Source organism: Lipomyces chichibuensis (genome assembly GCF_038497645.1).
Source record: "Lipomyces chichibuensis strain CBS 12929 unplaced genomic scaffold V1513scaffold_6, whole genome shotgun sequence".
NCBI classification, from domain to species: domain Eukaryota; kingdom Fungi; phylum Ascomycota; class Lipomycetes; order Lipomycetales; family Lipomycetaceae; genus Lipomyces; species Lipomyces chichibuensis.
Window position 1 is genome coordinate 374,017 of NW_027117458.1, and position 21,168 is coordinate 395,184.

The window sequence follows — 21,168 nt, forward strand, 5'->3', positions numbered from 1 at the left end:
AACGTCGTGTCGACTGAGCAGACTCTTGGAGATCAAAGGATAAATGCGATATTTAGAGAAAACTAAAGTTAAACTGACCCTTAGACAATATAATCTAGATCAATAGAACTTATTGGATGAATATCAGGCATAGAACCATGCGATCATTGGCGGAGTAACGCAAATTTAATATAGCCACCAACAGAGTCGATCAGTCGGCGGGAATAGAGAGAATGGAATTTAAGATGGTGATTGAGTCACGTAGCTATGCAGTAATTGGAGTCTAAGTATTTTCGTTTGCCAAAACCCAGAAGAACCATCAGATTTGCTTAAACCACAAAATTACATATATCATCACTTCGAGCGACATTTGCCAATCGGCTGCCAGCTTGGAGCGGCCGCTTACTTCACCATCAAGCCATTCTCAGGGTATTTCTATATGATAACATATTGCTACTAGATACTACGGTAAGTGCTCTCGGATACCATTGTAACCATTGTATGTTTAATCCGCAACACAAAAAGTTACTGTTAGATGGGAGTCAGCCAATAATATAACGGCGGCGAAATGAGGGAAGTTAGCTCGACTGTGTATATTAAAGATGCGGGAAGATTGAACATGATGACATGGATCTGCATCTGACGTATTGTCGGGTTATATCTGTCACTGTCCGTAGATTGCATCAACGTGGCGATCTTGATCGACTCCGGGTCAATAATCCTTACATTCCCTCAATCGTGCTTCGATCTCTCCATAAAGTCAGTGGTGGGTTGACTCTATATAATATCATAAATTTGTTACCTACTGAGTATGCTCCTGGCAACCAACCCAAATCAACGTATACAATGGCACGCAGCAACGATATATACAGTTGTCATGATGCAACGCCTGCCATCGAGCGTTTTGCTTTGCCGATGCTCTTTAGATCAGGATTTCATTTTTAATATGACGTAAATTACTTTTGGAGTTGAACAAACTTCCGGTGGGCTAAAGTGGGGCAGGAACATCAACTGCCGCGTGGAGTAATGAAGATATATCGACTGCAGAAAACCAACACGCTAGCATTCGCACGAGCAATAGAATGAAGTGAGCACCGGCAAATCTCTAGTAGAAAGAAAATGTAATGGATTTTGGTTAATTTACAGAGGAAGTGAGGAATGCATCGATCACAAAAGCGTAGAAGTTAGCTACTTTATGCGTACTTGCGGAGCAAGCGTACAGATACTCGTCTGATATGCTTGACAACACGTGGGGTGAGTCGTGGCGCAAGTGTAACGACGAATGCGCATGGATGCTCTTCACCACCGCGCCGCCTCAGAGAAAGTTTGTAATACCTTTTGCTCTTGGTTTGCGCTGTCTGCGGAGTCCAAAACCAAAGGCTCGAGCCGCTCCACTTTCTTTAACGATTCTCTGCTCTCAACAACACGCGTCCGGCCAATTGATATTTGCCGCAGTCGACCTAATCGCAATCAGCTTCTTGGTTACTAGTTTTGGCATCCAATAGCTGCTCACCCTCACGAAGGGAATTGCGATACTCATCTATGATATTATCGTGTACCTGAACCCCGCCAATTCAGAACATGTATGCGCAGCACCAGCAGCAACAGCAGCGGCATTTCGCTCAGCCGCCTTCCGGCCTATCGTACGCTACCGGCGGCGGCCAGATCCAAGGTCTACCAACAATGCTCAATCAGAACGCGGCCTCTGTTGCGCATGCCCAACAGTTCGCTGCCGCGCTACAGCAACAGCACCGCCAGCAACACCAACACCAACAGTCACATATGCAGCACCCACAACATCCACAACATAACCAAACAAACCACATGCAGCAGCAGTTGCCACTGGATCTAATGGCCGAAGACGAGGACGATGACCTAGAAGACGAGCTTAATCGGCAGGAGCAAGAAGCCGAACAGCTCTACGACACATCTCCGACGTCCTCGCTTCCGTCCCCGCTGCACGGAGGCCCTACGACCATTAATCATACGGCCCAGTCACATATCCCTGAATCACAAGTCCAGCAGCAGCCGCCAGACGAGAGTGATCAGCCTTTGTATGTCAACGCCAAACAATATCACCGGATCCTCAAGCGGCGACTCGCCCGGGCTAAACTCGAGGAATCATTAAAAGTTAGCAAGGGCCGGCGTCCATATTTGCACGAGAGCAGGCATAAGCATGCGATGCGGCGGCCTCGAGGCCAAGGTGGCAGATTCTTGACCGCTGCCGAAGTTGCCGAGAAAGAGCGAGAGGAACAGCGTCTACTAGAAGAACAGTCTCGGACAGCAGGTGACGGGGATAGCTCGGCTAACGAATTCGGTGCCATTGGCGAAAACGTTGCGAAAGTCATACTTGGTGTGCCGAAGGACGAGCCGGATGAATTTGTCGATGCCGAGAACGTAGATAGTGAGTTAGGATTAAACGACCTCGAGGAAGATAGGCTGGTAACAGAATGATATAAAGATAAAGATTTTAATTTTTTGCTTTTTATAAATTTGACTACTTAGTTTGCGGCGGTGTATGGGTTATTGTTTACTTTTTGGTTTTGACTCAGGTTTATATTTGTATAGATGCAAAAAATTGTTCCTTGCTGATTATGGTAACAGCGCGTTGTTAATGTTTAAGCCGTCTTTGTTCCGTTATCGTTGTTAGGTTACGGTAATATCTTGTTTTGGCTAAGTGTCTTCTGGATTATCGATGCAATTGTATTTGTATGTTATAGTTTTTCAGTTTAGTTTTTAGACAAGTGTTCTCGATACTTTTACATTTCGCTTTGGTTACTAATTGGACTTTGTGGTACTTTGCTGTATTAATTGAGTTTGATTATTATATATAAAGTTGGTTTCAGATATATTTGCATTTAAAATGACATGTAATGAAATTATTGGCTTTGCCTTAGCAAGAGTCTTTGCTACGGTCAATAGTACCAAAATTGGGTTAGGGGTATCAGACAGCTTCAAATTGAACGTGTGAGTTCGACATAAATACCATGCGGATGGATAAATTTACTTATCACAGAGAAGACAAACGCAATTATGTTTCGAGAGCTCGTTCTTGAATGATCTAGCTAGTGTCCGTGCATGAAGTCCGATAGTGCATGAAGACTGATATATTATCATGAATCTCGTTCTCAAAAGAGCACTACATAATTCTGTCATAACCCGTCATGTCCTCCAGCGATCCCACAGCACATATCCCAGCACCCCCAGCATTACAGGCCCAAGAAGACCGACTTCGGCAGATAATCGAGACATTGCTTGAACTCGCGATCGGTGTGCATGACTATGAATCGGTCTTGCAAAGCAAGGACGCCGTGGTAGCGCGTGTCAATTTACTCACATCGCAACTCTCCGAGCTCGACAAGTCCGCCAAAGACACGGTAGCCGACGTGCTCGTGCCGCGGGAAATAGTGCAATATATTGAAGACGGGCGGAATCCGAATGTTTACACGCGTGAATTTGTGGAGTTGCTAGTTAAACAGAATCAGTTTGTCAACGGCAAAATGCGGGCAATGAGAGATTACCGGGACGTGCTGGCGGAGCAGATCCGTGAGACATACCCCGAGTTGTCGAATGAGGTCGACGTAGTCTTGCAGAATACGGGACCGAGTTATCCACCGATTCCGACAAACGAGGCGAAGACTGAGGAGCAAGGTAATGAAGGCAGACCATAAACTTGATAAACTTGGGGACTTGTTCCGTTACTTTTGTAGTGAGCTCTTTGCCAGTGTAGTATATTATTCTATATCTATGACTCTAATGTACGAAGTCTAATGGACAGTAATATACAGGATAAGCCACATCTAATTCACATTCGAAAAGTTCTGAAACGGACTCTCGTTCAGCTTTTTGTCGGTCATGCTGCCTGCAAGTTTAACCTGATAGCCCCGGACTCTCGGGCCACCGCCTGGTGTGACGCCTTCCATCTGTGGAATATACTTCCTCCGAAAGTCCGCCGCAATCTCGATGAATTTATCGTGTTTGATCGCGTCTCGTATCGATGACATAAATCGGTTGACCGTGTAGATATTGTGGATCTGCAGAAGTGTCCAGGCTAACATCTCCTTTGCTGCCAATAAATGCGCAACGTATGCCCGGTGATGTTTCTTACATGTGTAACACTCGCACTCATCGCTTAGAGGGCTGAGATCTGCGGCGTATAGCTCAACTTCCCAAAGACTGATGCCGATATCGACTTTCTTGCCATTCGGCGTCATCGAATTTCCTCCTATCTCAAAAGTGAAGGCGATCCCAGCATCGGTGGTGGTAGTAATCCAATCACCACAAACAAAATCGTGGCCGCGTTCAACGGCTGCAATTACGTCATGCGGGCCATTCTGATACCCGAGGTTTAGTCGCAAAACATCATTGAATCCACTCGGTAAATTGCCAAAATCTACCGTTTGCGACGACGTAAGCGATGCATCGCGCGCAGGATCGGAAGCCGGTGCGTTTTCAACCGGTTCGTATGACTCCGGTATAAATGGCGACGACAGCTCCAACACAGTTAGACCATCTATTCCACGTCTTACATGTCCATCAGAAACACGCGTAGAGTCCTTGACGTTGAGAATAGAGTCAAGATAAGGCGCTTGCTCCCCGACAGAAATACCCGGAAGTAATGGGACTATAACCGCGTTTTGGGTTGCAAAATTCTTCAGCGTTGACACGCTCCATTGTTCGTTACGAGTGACCATCTTCCGGGCCCTGTTCCCACCGATATGCTTCCACGGTTTACTGGCGCGCGTCACATCGAGACCTGACGGAGGGATTAACAGCGGCAAATCGACTGGCGCGACAATAACAGTCTCCTCGTCTTTTAACTGCGATACCAGAGTAAAATAATCGCTGATTGGCAACTGTCGGAAGCCGTCGTTCGTCACAATAGATATCGTTTTGTCCGAGTTCGGTTGGGACGTCGGAACCGGGCAGGAGCGACGCGCTGACAGGAAAATCGGAATTTGATGGGTTGGATCTGAAAGCGGGGGAAGTAATGATATATAATCTCGAATCGTACGGTTTGATTGCGCTATCGGAGACTTCAGAGCATTTCTATCGACAACTTGTTCCATCCGTCAATACATGGCTCAATTGTTGCACTCGCAACTTAACTTACAATCTTCAAGAGACACGAAGACAGCAGGCACAGCAACATGTTTCCGCGCATTATCGGGCGTGATATGCGGAATCGTTCCCCGAGACGTAGGCAGTATGAAATTCGGTGTCGGAATTACCGAGACATTCGATTTTCCGCGGGACACAGCTGAGGGTGAAAACAGACCTAGACGGGCAAGCGTGGGTCCCTGCGAGTGGAGAATCCGGAAGGCAGGAAGTGGAACGACAGATGACGGCGGTGCACTTGCCATGTGCGTATTGTTGTAAAACCGAACGGAATTTTGGTAATTAGTGCCTCCGCCGTCAAATAGTTTGCCGATTGATGAGATATAAATGCTGAATTAGAATTCGTAAGAGAAATTTTTATAATTACGGGGAACACTGAATGCGACTCCCCTGAAACCTTGTTTGCTCTACGTTGTGCATTTACGAGACGTCGACGCTGGGTCGACGCGTTATTGCAGCAATCAAAAACTTAAGAACTTATATCTTCTAGAAGTATCAGCTTATCCAACCGATTACCATTAAATATAAGAGCTAACAACTCCTAATACACATCTACCTTAATGCACACAATTTTAATACAAACGAAAATGTTGATCACTTGATGCCTTCAATTCCATTTTATCGTCCTTGACCCTGCATCGGCCGTCCTTGCGGCTGCGGAGGCGGCTGCGGTTGCTAGTATATCACAGTTAGTAGTTTGAATAAGCCAATACAAAACGTTGAGCGTTCGTTACCTGAGCCATAACCGTACTCAACAACGCATTCCCCAATTTCCCGGTAATAGCCTCGCATTCCGCCAGAAACACACGATTGAGGTTATAAAAGCTAGAAAATATCACGGGATCCGCAAACGCATTCAAATCTCGACGCACATTGATGATCCGCACAGTACGGACCTGCGTAATATCTGCTGCTGCCATAATCAAGTCCGAGATATCAAGAATAGAGTCCATCGACGCTGTAATGTCCAACAGTAACTTTTGATGCATCGATAATCGACGCAAAAGTTCAGAAATTCCTGTAAAAATGTCGACCAGCATATCTTCGAATTCCTGGGGTCGCATATCTCTTAGCATTCGCTCCAGCGTGGCGGATTTCTGAGCCGTCGTTGCCGTGCGTCCCGTAGCACTGCTTGCAACGGATGCCGTGTCATCGTTGACATTTGTTGGCAAATTTCGTTTTATGAGATTCTTTACCTCACGCATAATCGCGTCTCTATACCGTTGTACTCCAGACTCCACTGCTCCAATTTTCGCAAGACTTTCTAGGTGCGAGCGAACTTCCGGTTTTAACTTTTCCGGGATATTCATATACGACGTATTGATTGGGGGTGGAACAGATCCAGATGGAGTCATTGTCGCGCCGCTTCCTAATTTAACCTTGGAATTTGTGTATGTTCTGCTCAAACGGTCCAGAGTCTCTTGTGTCGGAACTGACGACATATGGCGGCGAATATCTTCTATGAGACAGCCAGTAAATAAGACCTGATACTCATTCATTACACGTGCTCGAAGGGCCCGCAGCTGATCCCGAATCGCACCGATTGCAGGAACTGTAGATAGGTCAGATAACGGAAATTTCCAGCTTCGGCATTCCTCTTTCTCTGCTTGCAGCTCTGCTAGCTCAAGCTTCGCCTCAATAATCTTATCGACCTTAAAAGTAGCATTCCAGCATCCGTCAGGATCACCTTCCCGCCATAACCTTTCGGCATCTTTGGCAGCGTCGGAGGCCAGCCCCATTTGAGCAGTCGCCTGTTCCAAGCTTGCGACATTTTCCCTCCGTTTCTGTAAACGTACAATCTCCAGTCCAATCTCCGCCTGCTCCTTATCAACGCGACGAAGGTCCTCTCGTAGGCCAGCTATTTTGTCAACCGCATTTGCTGTCTCAGTGTGCAAATTTCGCAGGTCACCCAATGCTGCAAAGAAAGATGGTGATGCTTTCGAGATCTCGTCGATTAGATGAACTTCGACAGTATCTAAATACCACGACAGCTTCTCCTGTAAAATGACATTATTTGCCAGCGACTTTCTGGTAGACGAAGGCTGAGCCCCTACCTGGGATACCAGTGTCGCTGACGAAGACGTCGCGGTGGAGGAAACCGGTGTTGCCGCGGGCTGTGGGGTTGATGAGGCTAATATTTCTGACCGCTCTGACACAACGTCAAAAATACGCGGATTCTCGAGTTTGAAATTTTGTTCGAAGTAAACTTGTGGAATGGTTGATAGTGGCGTCATAATAACTGACTTTCGCCGTCGCGAGCGTCGCGGCCGTTCTGGCGGTCTCTCGTCCCGCGATCTTCCAGACGAAGTACTGGATGGCCCTCCCACATACTTCATTAGCCGTGATTCGAGAACGTCGATAAAAGTTGATGTAGCGAAGGTTGATGCTAGTGAATCGGTTCTTGTTGGGACATTTGTTCGGGCAGATGGCGGTAGTATGCTGACACTTTCTGCTGTATCTGCGTTTATTCCACGCAGATGAATGTATCTTTCAAACTCCGATGAGACGCTGTTTACATATTGCTCGAATTCTTCGGGAGCTACTATGTTCAGGTTTGTAAGTACGACTGGCGGAATATCCCGAGTGGTTGGCGTATGTGACAAGCTGGGTCCCTGTGGGGAATTCAAAATGGTCGAGATAGCTATCCACCGAATGTTAATAAGTGGTCGCAAGGCCATTGAACGCAACTTACCATTCGTCCCTATACTGCTTTGATTGAATCCAAGCGTGGACAAGTCCCTTCGTAAACTGAACAGGGAACTACCATTGCTGGTAGAGGCTCTGCGTCCACCGTCACTGCCCATACTTAATGATCCGGTGTACTGCACAGCAAGATTCAGATGAGAAGGCGACATTAAGGACCGCGTTGGCGAGAACGAAGCTGAATCATATGAGACTGACGATGAAGACGGGGATGCAGGTATATCAACAGGCAGACCCTCCAAGCTTGGTTGGCTAGCACCATTTCCAGGAACTGTACTACTGTCATCTGCCGGGGCGTCGATGCTGATTCGAATACCAGTGTTACCCTTAGAAGAGTTGTAAGATGATTCGCCGACATTTTCAGTGTTGTTATTCGCTTTTGTAGAAGTCCTGTCGTTCAAGCCGTTTCCATTATTCGCAATTGACCCGTTCCCTTCGCGACTCTGGCCTGTACTTGTGGTAGTTGATTCACAGGTCTCAGCTACTCTAGATGGCGCCGACTGGCCCTTTCCCTTCAGGTCGACGATTTGCGACCCAGACGGCGACGAGGCCATATGCAGCAATCACAGAACCCAGGATGAATAATCAAATGCCGCCGCTAATTGTTGAAGCGGAATGGCTGAGTTTTATGTGTATATTTGTAGGCGCCAACTCTGCATTGGTTGTTCAGGGCGTCGATGAGTATCAGCCACGGTGGCTTACCTGCAGCAACCCTGCCCGTGAGACGGCGTGGCGCAACGAGCCGCAGTATCAAATCTGGCAGAAAGTGCATTATTCCCTATCTCGATTCTCGGACAGCAGCTAAATGACGGAACATTTGTAGCTGGTAAGGCTTTCGTTTGGCTGATAGACTGCCATGGGGGTTCCAGAGGACTCAGTCTTCAGCGCTGCGTTAATTCTTTCTTACAATTACAGGAATGACGTGTAGACAAAGACCTCGTATGGGAGATTTATAGATTTGTCTCGACGACAGTGACACGCAAGAGGAATACAAAAATACACACGCTACTCACTGCTAGATGGCAAGCTGTGACATTCCACGAAGGACCAATATTGGATGACAAGCACGTAATTGTAAACTTTCTCATCAGGAAAGGCATCGACGGCCGTTTCGCAGTGATGCTCTTATCAAACGCGCAAGATCTATGGCATTAGAGTAATATGACTATTAGACACCGTTCTATAGGTAATCAAGAAGAGAGTGAAATAACTTTCTGCAGAATCTCTCTTATGACGGCGCTCCCAAGGATTGAGAAACTAAGCTTTCGATGGTATTTCTAAAGATCTGATAATGGTCCATTCACCATTCATTCTAATGCCGCTTACATACATAAAATGTTTTGTGCTCAATTATTTCTGCAACAAATAATGTGACATTTAAAATAAAAAGCATAAATTGTGAATATTGGATTGTCTGTGCATCCGGAGTTCGACAAATTGTCAATAACTTTGACCCACTGTGACTGGAAACTAGAACCGAACTTTGTGCGGTGGCCTTTTTCAAACTGCACCAACTCTCCACATTAGAAAAACACGAACGACTCTATCCAAACCCAAACGACAATCAACGAACCACAATCGCCATCTCCCTCGCCACTATCTATCGAGTGGGCACGTTTCTCGCATTGTCAGTTTCCCCGGTTTATTCCGTCAGTTAGATTACTCGTCGCCAGTTACTAAATTGCAATGGTAAGTAAAGATTTTAGCGAAGCTTGAATGAGACCAATCGACAACCAACTGACACTGATTCGATACAGTCTACCCCAGTTTCCGCACCAGCTCCCCCCGGAGGAGCACGTAGTGCCGTCCGGTAAGGTGTTTTTTTGTCATTCCCAACTAACGCTCACTCATTTCCAAATCACGGATATCTTCGGTAGCTCATGGCCACACTAACTAACATATCCTCATAAACAGCCGCCGAGCAACCCAGCAACACCAGCAAAACGTTGCAAACCAGCGCCCAAGTTCGACCCGCGCGGCCGGTGCAGGCGGCTCGAGTTCGACGATGCTAAAGTTGTACACTGACGAGGCGGCAGGGTTGATTGTGGATCCAATGGTTGTTATGGTGCTTAGTATTGGTTTTATTCTCAGTGTTGTTGCCCTGCATATCATCGCGAAGATCACGAACAAGCTGATTGGAAATTAAGATGGCGGAGACATGTCAGAGGGAGAAAGTGAGGGTCGCAGCGGTGGATTGCGATATGATGGAAATTTAATGAGAAATAAAACGACAAGTGGATTGCGATTGAAAGTATCGACTCTCGATAAACTATGTCACATATCAATACCAATTGTTACTACACTGGAGCGCCGGAAATTGTACAAATATCAAATAAGAAACAGTGCATGTTAAGAGGAGAAATTAAAAAAGGACCTATAATTTGCTTAGGTTGATTGCTGCGTCATTTGTTGTCCTATGCAATGTATTTGTATAATTACAAGTATTACGTATCATGCCATAATGTTTGCAAGACTCACACGCATGTGTATGCCCATTCCACAACAACAATGATACACGACCATGGTGTTTGACCTGCTACAAACGCCGACATCAGATAATTTAGTGCAAAAACATGAAAACATTATATAAACAACCCAAGGTGCATGCATATGGAATCCACACCTAAACTATACCACATCAGGCACAAACTACGCATTTTAAAACCAAGAACTCCAATTAACACGGGCAAATACAACAGATTTCTTCTTGTTCCCAACCAACCCTAAAAAATGCAAGCAATTACAGGAACAAAAAAAAAAATGCAAAATTCTATAACCTAACTAACTATTACTGTCGCTTGTTTCTCGCGTATACCAGAGACAGGCGTGATTGTGGATGTGCTAGACGAGCACCGTCGTCGTCTTGTTGCGGTCACAGAAGCAGCAGAAAAGTCGATTTGCGACGCGACATCATCGTCGTCGTCATCATCATTGCGTTCACATTGCCGCACAGGACTCGCAAGGAGGCTATTCGCTGCGCTGGACGAGGACGAGGATTCCGGATACAAGTCCAATCCATCGCCAAAATCGTTCTCATGCGCATCGAAGATGGGGACGTCAGTCTCCAGCCTCAGCATCAAGTCTTCCGCCATATTCATTTTCTCGGCTCGCTTCTTCTTGACTTCTTCAGGCACTTCATCCTCGCGCTCGTAAAACAGGAGGACGACGTTTCCTTGCGCAAGGACTTCGTCGATCGTAGCCTCACGTACATCTCTATCCGACGCCCGAATCCAGTTATCATCGCTGACCCTTCGATAAGCAATATAATGCCCAAACGAATGCGACCCGAAATGAATGACAGTGCTGGCCAATCTGTACCATTCGTCCATGCCACTACCAAGCATTTGCTTATCATTCGCCATCGAGGAAATATACTTCCCCATTCTAACCCGCTCGGGGAACGCGACCCTCGTATTTTTCTTCTTGGCCAAACCGGACCGCATATCGTACTCAGATCGATTAATGTGCAATGCCAACGCTGCCGGTGGCCTCGCAACCGCCACCTGTCTCTTCTTTCGTGTCGACACGAGCCGCGGGGGTTTCAATTTCTCGAAATCTTCGTCCATAATGGTCGGATGTGATAGCGCCTCTTCGATAGCGTCCCGCTTGGCGCCGAGAATTTGCACGACTTCAGAAGACGATTTTCCTTGTTGAACGGTCGCCGTTGCGTTGACAATCAATCGCTCGAGATGCGCTTGTGCTGCTACGAGTGAGCAGCGCTGGCAGTCTACATTGTCGAGGATCTCGGGGGCTGTGTAGTTCTCTAGCAAGGATTCTATCGTTGTCGAATCGAATCTGTGAAGGAAAAATGAGGATGAGCTACACGGAGATGCCGACGGAAGTGACAATTCGATTGACGAGAATGGTTGTTGGCGAAGCGATTGCATTTCGTTGCACGTGAGACACGACACGCGTGTCGACAGCAGGCCGTCGAAGGGTAAAATGACTGGCGTGTTATTTGGCGTACTTTGTTGATTTTCTCCAGGATGCTGAAGCTTGTGCACGGCGGTTGAAATTGAAATGCTTTCTTGATATTTTTTCAGCAAGTGTTTAACCCGCTCTGTACGAATAGCGTCCAACAGGGCGAGTAAAAACTCGTGCGCGTCCTGTTGCTCCGTATGCATCGTCCACCGGGGTGACCGTAGCGCTTCCAGCAGTGTTGCCGGCGAGTGCGCATGCGAACTTGATAACCGAGTGTTGAGCTTTTCGAGGAGTGCGCTTAATATCGTCGAAACGTTGAGATCGTACGCATTCGAATCCGCGAGCATTTCCGTCATCCTCGGCACCGAGGCGAGCGACTACCCAGACTCTTAAGCTCAACTCAGTGGCTGCTGCTAAAAGGATTGTAACATACCTGTATGACCGAATTCAGAAAGCAAGTATTTCCGTAGTTTACTAACCCCCCCAAAACACTACTATTTTCGCTCTTTGGTGGTATTATTCTGGCCCCAACGCCAGTATTTTCGGACCGTGTTTCATCTTCATCATGCCGGCCCCCAAAAAGAGCACCATTATTTGTCCACAAGCTCGCGAAATCAGGCCATGCCTTGGCCGTAACAACCCCGACTAACGAGATCAGCATCGCAAAAATCAGCGTCGCGGCCTCCATAATACTCGTCGCAAGAGGAAATTCTGCAAATACTCCTAACATATGCCAGCCCCGTTGTATTATTGCCGACAATGATGCTCGGGAGATTATCGATGATGACGATGACGATGACGATGACAAGGAAGCATCGCTCTCGAGAGTAGCAGGCCGCGCCTCAGGTTTCGGCGATAAAAATAGCGACATGGACGTCGCTTTAAATGTAAACCCTTCTCCAGCGCTTTTGTGTTTGTTTTCTCAGCGTCGATATATATCCGATATATCAGACCTAAGCTGGAGCGTTGCTGTTCAAATTTGTCGAGTGAAAGTATAGCATTTTGACGAGAGTTGCAACGGCGCTGGGAACGAATGCAGTTGACGCGTCCTGTCATTCAACGTCAGAACGATTATGGTGCAAATAGAAATAAAGTTAGTGTGTGGTGTAGGGTTTGGGATGTGCAGCTGGTTGGGAGGTAAAACGACAATGTGCGATCTCTGGACCGGAGTGCTATCCATCTATTACATTAAAATTAAACGACGTCTGTTATTTGATTGCGATCTGATTATAGAGTATTGCAACAGCCATCAGACCACGCATCCTTTACATCGCGAATGAAGCCAGTTATGCATCAACATGGGAAGTATAAATGCATGCACAACGTAAAAGACGTTTGAAGCTAATACCGCATATCGGGTTAGGGTAAAATAGTTCCTCAACGCTCGCCATCCAGAGTATATTATTCTGCTCGCGTCACGGCGTCAGATACCTTTGAGATTATTAAATGGATCGACTTGGACGTACTTCGGATCCAAAGGAGAATTGAACTTGGAGAATATACATTAAAAGAAGCATACTGACCACACAGGTAGGTAAATCTTGTCATTGCTTGACTAGACGACTCTAGTTTTGTGCCAGACAGCCACAAATGGCCGCAGCCTTGTCATTGGCCGTTATGCTTGAAATGACATTATGCAAATGTCTCATAGACAGGAAAAGCAAAGTTGTGAGCGAGATGAAATATGATTCAGGTTGAAGACGGCGTAGATCACGATCGATCGATCGATCGAGATTAAATGGTTGGGGAAATGGAGGATTTGGTTTATTATTCGAGTCCGCTAGCCAGACAATTTGTGGTTCAAAGGCAGGCGTTCGAGCATAGTTAGCCGTTGGCATTAAAATGCCAACAAAGCAGTTGCACCCTGATCTACGTTCGCCAGCCACTTGTTCTCATACTCCCTTTCCCCCTCACCGACAGCCCCCCCGGGACAAGCCGAAGCAAGCCTTTAATTCTTGTCCTGACGTATTATTCATGTCAGCCGTAAGAAAAAACGAATCACAAACCATCGCTGCATTCTCCATTGTAATTGTGTGTGTTCGTGCTGCAAACTGCTGAGGGGTACCCAAGGGCGTCAATCCAAATTAGCGGTACCAATTACTGTACCCGATTCATTGCCAAAAGCAGAAGTTACCCTCTGAACCCAATGGGCCACATTATTGGAAAAAGAAGTCAAAAACTAGCCATGGCGCGTCTTGATTGATCTGCCTCCTACAAAGAAGTTGGAAACATTAATTAGACATATGAATATTGTAGAGGCAGATTGGGCGCGGCAGATCATGCCATGAGGATGATAATTGAGGGGGCCAGAAGGGGGATCTCATTTGCTGTTCTCCTTTGTTAGTTATTTTTGACGCTTGTTTAGTGTTTTGTAGAGTTAGCACGCGTTTTTGGATCAAATGATCTGCTTGCGATCGTCGCTCATATTAAAATTGATGTTGATCTCAGGGCTATACTGGGATTAATCTGGAAGGAGAGCTCTCTCTATTACCTACAAACATTATGCAACGACTGCGAGACTTGGTTTAGAAGGCATCTTCGAATTGCAGTTTGTCTGCCAGTGAAGAAAAGAAGCGATGCGCGTTGGCGGCTGTCGGCTCGTCGTTGTCTGGCAAAATGGCGTTTTTAGTCTTTTTTTTGACATCCAAGCTTATTAGTTGGTCTGCCCCGTTCATCAAACGCCTTTTTGCCCCTTTCTTCCCCCCCCTCGAGCCTAGCTTACGGCCCAAGCCAGAATTCAGGCTTGATTTGATGCTGGACTATTTTTAAATCTAAAGTGATTGGACCCGATGCGCCAGCCTCTTGTTGGGAGGAGACAAGTAGCTCTAACTTAAGCACGAAGATCACCCTGCCCTACTGTATTATGTCCGACGAAATAATTACAATTGTTGTGTTTTAAAAAACTCATTCTGCTGCATAATTGCGTCTTATTTTCTGCGACTCATCACAATTGCGAGCAACAGCTATCGAGCAAGGAGGATGATTCATTCATCGTCACGAAGAATGACGAGATGCGTGGCGTGCGAACACTATGAACCTTCTTAATCGCGCCACACGACGTCATAGAAAATTTTTGCTGGGTAATTGAAAGATCAAGCCCGGCTTATGCTGTTTCTCTCACATTCTACACAACTCATTACGTGCGAAAGCAAAAGAAAATCGCCAAATTCTATCGAAAGCGATGATTCAAAACGGAACAAAGGACCGTTGGTTACATTTTGGCTACATTTTACCCAACAACCGCGGCAAGAAGACGAAACGTTGCAAATATAAAATAAGATTTAATCATCAGGATGGGTGGGTTTTTTAAGAATGTACCAAGACAGTCGAATAACATCTTATTTATGCCCACAAAATAATGTACCCACTACGAACTGCAGTCACGAGTCACGAAGCTTCGGTGTGAATCGTGAACCCCATGTGACGTTGGTTGAACACGCAAGCCTACTTGTCTCTTGCGCAGTTGTGCTGCAACAGGCACTACTTCCCGCGGGGATGTGCCGGATGTGCAGGAATATGCTATCACGTGTACTGTTGTTCGAAACATCTTGCCTTGCCCATTTAACGCATGCTCTTTTTTTCCTTTGCGACGGATTTGTCATTTAAGAGCGAATTAGCTAATTGCGCAAATTGTGATGCTACTCGCAACATGTGCGGGCGCAATTGGAGCCCGTCAGGTGTAGTGTGCGTTTTTCTTTTGCAGACCAACTCGCGCTTGTAGTTATCCTTCCTGATTCGGACGGACCGTTAGTGGCAATTTTTCCCTCTCCCACCACCCCCTCCCCCGCATGAGCGGATCCCTGACCATCTGCCCTGTCCTGTGACCTTGTGAAGTTGCACCCACCAAGTTTTAATTATTGTCCTGTTTCTATTTTGATCCACTTGTCGGAGAAATATAGCATCCAGCCGTCGGAATATGGCTACATTAGATGAGGTGGCGGCTGGTGGAGGCTGAGCAAGATGGCGGGGCTGTGACTTTTGTGACTGCCATGTGATCAAACTGTGAGTGCGCCAGAAATAGTTGGTGCCGCGGCGGTTATGCGTAGATTTTTGTGGCGCTCCTGTGTCATTTGCCGCAAATAGCCCTCGTGAGCCGCATGTACCCTTGTGAGTAAGAGTACCGCCGTGCTGGCGTCTACTGAGGCCAACTCCGAGTCGCGAGTACTCCGCCGCCTTCTTGTGCGCGTTCGTGACGATGATTCACATTCGCCTCGGGCCCGCCTCAACCTCACATATAAATTCCTCGCTCGCCTCTTCTCAACCGCTGTTCCCACCCCACCGACATCGCTTGCTACTCATTCAAAGTCGTCCCCTCGTTTTCCCCCGGGGATCTCTTGCATTACGCGTCACTCGTTCGACAAACTACCTTATCTTATACTCCCCTTGTCTCGTCGCCTCTCATTCACAATGGACTCCTCTAGAATCAAGGACTTCAAGGCCAACGTCTATATTCCGCGTCCCTCCACTCAGAAGACTCTTTCAGTCCCGGTCCAGCACCCGACTTTGATCATGCAGGACAACACCACAGACGCGTCACATCGTCTCAAGTGCGGCTGTCCTGGCGATGAGTGTGTCTTTGCGCGCTTCGCAGAGAAGTCCAACGGCGAGAAAGCCTTACATAGAGTGTGCGAGGAGCAGTACCATTTACGAAGTGGGACACCCATTAACAGTGACGCGCACGGCATTATTAACAGTAGTCCACCGAACTCGCAAGTCCCTGCAGCGCGACCCGGTCGGGCATATTAGCTTCGCTAGTCTCGCTCGCGTCTGCTTTGTATTATTGCATATAAAGAACGTTAGTTTTGTAATGTTCTTTTTCCGGAATGGGATTACTTGATTTACTTTTAATGTGCTAGGAGTTATCGGATCTTAATTGTGTTACGATATGGGAATATGTGTGATGAACATTAGTATTGTTTAATATCTGCGTCTTATATGTATTGTGCATTTAATTTTGCTCAGCCGCGGATAGACATGCATCTTTGCATGGTAATATATTGACTACAAGCATCCTACTATTATTATTATTGTTCATCTGATGCGGTAGAAGTAAACAAAAGTTTACAGATCTGCATCGTAAAGTCCCAACTGGCCTTAGTTGAGTGGGGGGTGCGTGCACAGGAGACGACTCATTTATTATTTTATTTGATCGATGCGCCGCAAATGCACCGATGCCGCCTTCAAATAAGATTTACTTTACAGTGTAAGACGTTGTCGTCTGCGCTATTTCCCTTTGCGGCTTCCTTCCATACCATACATACCTTACCCTCACTCATGTTGGCTTTACTTTGCATATCCCGAGCTCATCAAGTCAACCTCTGTAACCAATAGAACGCCTGAATATTGGGTGCGGGCCAACAGCTGCTAGTATCTAAAGGTTGACGATATTCGACCGATTTATCGGCGTCAGCTGTAGTACATTCTAATTGTCCATCCCTGTTGAATCAAAATGTGCTTCGCCGGGACGCCGACCCGCAAGAGCCGCTGAGTCGGTTTTGAAACTTGGGACGGTCAGCAGTTCTTATCGGCGGGTGAAGGACGATCAAGGGGGGGCGCCACCGGCTCGGTTTATCAAGATAAATAAATAACCTATATAGTTCGAAATAAAACGGTTACCAAACACGCACAACCCGACCTGTCTTATTCACAATTATAACGGCCTGAATGTTCGTGCGGTAATTAGCGGCTATGGGTGGCAACGAACAACCTCACACCAACCCCCCTCCCCCACCGGAAAGTCCAGATCCCGCTTTTGCGAGTGCTTGTCTTTAACTCTGTGAAGATACAGTGAACTCTGAGAAAGTCAACCAGAACATACGCAGACTCGTCTTTACACAATATTTCGCCATCAAAACGAACCCGCAATTTCATGTCTCTACACTTGATTATGTCATAACGTAGGGTATGGGGATCCCGGTCACAAAAACATCCGTCTCTACTTTGCGAACACTATAACTTACAACATGGGCTATAATCTACCTTCTAAAAGCGATCAATTGGAAGAAAAGGTCCAAAAGGCTATTCGGGCCTTAGAAAATAATGAATTTCCTTCCATTAGGCGTGCTGCCCAACACTTTGAAGTTCCGAAGTCAACTCTGATCGATCGAATGGCTGGAGCTAAATCGCGTACTAAGTCTCACGAAACCTATCAGCTCCACTCGAACGCGGAAGAAAAGACACTAGTACGATGGGTTACACGTCTTACAGCGACAGGGTACCCTGCAACACCGGCGTTGTTGAAAGAAATGGCTGAGGAAATTTTCGTAGTCGACGCGTTCAAGTCGCGTCGCGTCGAAATAACGAATCTACCGATTCTACTCCAATTGGCCACGAATGGCTCTACCGATTCCTAAATCGATATCCAAACTTGAAAGGAACTTACTCACGCCAATTTGAATCTGCACGACATAAAAAAGGAACCTTCGACAAGATTACTGCCTGGTTTGACGCGTATCATCCGCGACTCCAAGAACAGAAGTACGAACTCTGCGATATATACAATATGGATGAGACAGGATTCGCAGTTGGCGACACTCAATCTACGCGTATAATTGTCGATTCTACCCAGAAATCAAATTGGAAGGTTACTGCAGGGAAGCAAGAGTGGGTAACTGTGTTGGAATGTGTCGACGGAGCCGGCGGCGCCCTACCACCAATGGTTATTTTTAAGGCCCAGAACACCAATTCAGCATGGATTCCGCAGGGTACATATTTGAGCCGGAGTCACGCAAGAAGTCTAAAAATCGGCCACGGTTACTCATTATGGATGGTCATTCTAGCCACATCACGGGCGATATGATTGCGCTATGTATGGAGAATGGTATTGACCTTCTTATCCTACCTCCTCATTGTTCGCATTTACTTCAGCCGCTTGATGTTGGGTTAAAGAGATATCATGCCCAAGAAGTCGACCGGTATACTCGGGCTGGTATACAGCGAATAAAACGGGCTGATTGGGTTGAACTTTTTCAGCGCATTCGGGAGAAAGCTCTTACGCCTCATAACGTCCAAAGTGGGTGGAAAGGAGCTGGTTTGGTTCCATTTAGTCCACGTCGAGTGTTAAATGGCCTTCCACTTCCAGCTCCAGAGCCGCCATGTACTCCCATAATCCCGACTAGTGCTAGATCTTTCCATTCTGAAGAGCTCGCCTCCAGATGGAACGGAACTAAAACATGCAAATTTGGTCTTTAATGCAGCTCTAGAAAGCCAAGAATTCCCCGCCTCATCAACTCGGCGATATGCGAAGCGAATCACCCAGCTGGTCGAAAGTCAGAATGCTGAGCTATCGATCTTACGGAAGGAGCTTCAAGAGTGTAGGGAGTTGCTTCAGTCCCGTAAGAAACGAACAAACGGCAAGAGGATTAAATTACAGGGACAATTTGTGTTCAGTACGGAGGAAGTGCTGAAAATCGTTCGCGATGCCGAAGAGAAGCCTAAGGCAAAACGACCACGTGGGCGTCCACAAAAGACCCCAGTTGAAGAAGTAGATGACGTGGATGAAGAGGAAGAAGTAGAGAATGTTTTGAGTGACTAAGAGTCGGATTTGGTTAGTTGTGTGGCGCGTAGGACAAAATAAAAATTAGAAGTTGGTATTTAGTGACCGGGATCCCCATATGACCGGGATCCCCATACCCTAGGCGTTACTATGTCAAATATTCGATTCGACGGTTGAAAAATGCTTCGAATAATATTCGATATTCATATTCGATCCAAGTGATTGGCGATATCGTCTTCGACGTCGGGAATCCGTCCAAAAACATTCGACAAATCGAATATCGTCAACATCCTATTATGGACTTTATAATTTAAATATTTCGGTCCTAATTTTATTTTCTACTTTTCTTGCTAGCTTCTATATTCTCTTTTTCTCTCTGCAGCGCGACCGGGATTCAGCGCATAAGGGGTCCGAGACCCAAATGCGGCTCATTACTATGGACTGTCGATCCTGTCCATCCCTGTTCAGACCCCTGAACTGCAGATTATATTTACAGATTGGTCAACATCGTCAACAGGCTGATGTTGCGCATGGATTCCCTTGCAACTTCGTCTGGCGTATTGGCTCAAAGTACTGAGCGTAAATATCGCGGCTTAACCTTGAACCTTGAACCCTTGAAGCTTGGCTGAGAACGGATCCTCGGAAATAAATTCTTAAGACCAGGAAAATGAAATACAAAAGATAAATATAGGCTTTAGAAATTGTTGTGCGGTGTAGGTGTGTTCGCATACCGAGCAACTAACTCACATTTAACCTGACACCATCATTAATGTTGCCAGCCGACAAATCATTATGACTGTCAGGTGCAACCGTTGGCTCTGTTGCTAACACAGAAGTCAACTGTCTTGTTACCCAGTGCGACACCACGATACTCCCCACTAAATTGAGCAGCGGTGCATACGGTGAACACTGTTTTTTCCGTCCCTGCGGCTTTATTCCATGTGAAGTTTGCCGATGCGCTCCATGACACGCACGCATTGCGATAACAAATAGACCTTGGCGATGTTGCCGCGTTGTTTAATCCGTAAAATGACAAATATTGATACAATGACATACTCTGATTTTGAGTTATAGTGTGGCTGTTACTGCATGTTACACCTTGCCTCTTCATCAACCTCCTGGTAGTGGTTGTATGATTGAGCTTCGACATGTCGGTGTAATACTGACGTAATAAACCATTCGTCGACGTGCCTGACAACAAATCCCACGACAATAGGCCCTTTGAATTAGCTATATAACTAGCTACGTCCACTGAGTAATCGCTATCGCGTTGCAAGCTTATAGATGTTGTGTAGCCATTATACGCCGTCAACTCGTAAAGGTAGAGAACGTCTCCATATGCACCATTGTCGAATGCCAATAGCATCATATCCACAATATTCTTATTCTTTGAGAAGTTGTCGCCCGTATAAAATGATAGCGACTTGATACCAGACAATCCTAGTATGTTTCCCATCTCTATGGCTACTTCAATTGTGCCCGCGTCTTCAGATGCATCAGTAAGCTCCACACAGACCAGTGACACCAAGCTCGAAGCGTAGCTAGATGTCATATTTGACGTGCATTCAGTGACTGCTGCAACAGCTAGCAACAGTATTGCACTAATTAACATCTTCATAGTGAACGTAGCGATATATTCGTAGAGATGTATGCAATCAGACTTGATTCAATGAAGGATATTTTTAAGACTGTAGTGAGCGGTTATATGAGCTTGTAGGGAAAAGGTGTTACCAGGGGAATTAACGCACTCTTATATGAAAGTTGGGCAGATTTTCTCTAGAAGACTAACCAGGTGCATCGCAAAATTTGCCCATTTAGTCGGGTGTGACCTGTCCACCCATAGGTTTGGAAGTATCGACTATCCATCTGCATTAGTGTACAATTTTTCTGGGTAGCCAAGCCATCATTAACTCCGGCACATATGATTCAGATGCGGAACAACAGCGTTCTAG

General features: G+C 46.3%; 7 protein-coding genes across 7 annotated transcripts; 3 read left to right on the plus strand and 4 right to left on the minus strand.

Moving 5' to 3' along the window:
- Positions 1-1,560: 1,560 nt before the first annotated feature.
- On the plus strand, positions 1,561-2,433 carry V1513DRAFT_375509 (CCAAT-binding transcription factor (CBF-B/NF-YA) subunit B-domain-containing protein; the record flags this gene model as incomplete). The annotated part of the gene is made up of 1 exon (XM_066894900.1): positions 1,561-2,433. The coding sequence occupies one exon, from the start codon at positions 1,561-1,563 to the stop codon at positions 2,431-2,433; it is 873 nt and encodes a 290-aa protein (XP_066755100.1).
- A 542-nt stretch (positions 2,434-2,975) lies between these two features.
- V1513DRAFT_440004 (transcription factor subunit Med10 of mediator complex-domain-containing protein) lies at positions 2,976-3,787 on the plus strand. Its single transcript, XM_066897292.1, has one exon. The coding sequence runs from the start codon at positions 3,144-3,146 to the stop codon at positions 3,648-3,650; it is 507 nt and encodes a 168-aa protein (XP_066755101.1). The 5' UTR covers positions 2,976-3,143; the 3' UTR covers positions 3,651-3,787.
- On the minus strand, positions 3,715-5,528 carry V1513DRAFT_276220 (uncharacterized protein). Its single transcript, XM_066894563.1, has 2 exons — positions 5,093-5,528; positions 3,715-5,038 (listed from the first exon to the last, which is right to left on the minus strand). The coding sequence occupies exons 1-2, from the start codon at positions 5,340-5,342 to the stop codon at positions 3,780-3,782; spliced, it is 1,509 nt and encodes a 502-aa protein (XP_066755102.1). The 5' UTR covers positions 5,343-5,528; the 3' UTR covers positions 3,715-3,779.
- A 50-nt stretch (positions 5,529-5,578) lies between these two features.
- On the minus strand, positions 5,579-8,654 carry V1513DRAFT_440007 (uncharacterized protein). Its single transcript, XM_066897293.1, has 3 exons — positions 7,790-8,654; positions 5,832-7,738; positions 5,579-5,772 (listed from the first exon to the last, which is right to left on the minus strand). The coding sequence occupies exons 1-3, from the start codon at positions 8,352-8,354 to the stop codon at positions 5,716-5,718; spliced, it is 2,529 nt and encodes an 842-aa protein (XP_066755103.1). The 5' UTR covers positions 8,355-8,654; the 3' UTR covers positions 5,579-5,715.
- A 585-nt stretch (positions 8,655-9,239) lies between these two features.
- Positions 9,240-10,258, plus strand: V1513DRAFT_440010 (Sec61beta family-domain-containing protein). Its single transcript, XM_066897294.1, has 3 exons — positions 9,240-9,489; positions 9,558-9,610; positions 9,715-10,258. The coding sequence occupies exons 1-3, from the start codon at positions 9,487-9,489 to the stop codon at positions 9,944-9,946; spliced, it is 288 nt and encodes a 95-aa protein (XP_066755104.1). The 5' UTR covers positions 9,240-9,486; the 3' UTR covers positions 9,947-10,258.
- V1513DRAFT_477969 (uncharacterized protein) lies at positions 10,173-12,768 on the minus strand. The gene is made up of 2 exons (XM_066900259.1): positions 12,155-12,768; positions 10,173-12,098 (listed from the first exon to the last, which is right to left on the minus strand). Exons 1-2 carry the CDS (start codon positions 12,590-12,592, stop codon positions 10,578-10,580), a joined length of 1,959 nt encoding a protein of 652 aa, XP_066755105.1. The 5' UTR covers positions 12,593-12,768; the 3' UTR covers positions 10,173-10,577.
- Positions 12,769-20,015: 7,247 nt separating this feature from the next.
- Positions 20,016-20,672, minus strand: V1513DRAFT_375881 (uncharacterized protein; the record flags this gene model as incomplete). Its single annotated transcript, XM_066894911.1, has 1 exon — positions 20,016-20,672. The coding sequence occupies one exon, from the start codon at positions 20,670-20,672 to the stop codon at positions 20,016-20,018; it is 657 nt and encodes a 218-aa protein (XP_066755106.1).
- Positions 20,673-21,168: the final 496 nt, after the last annotated feature.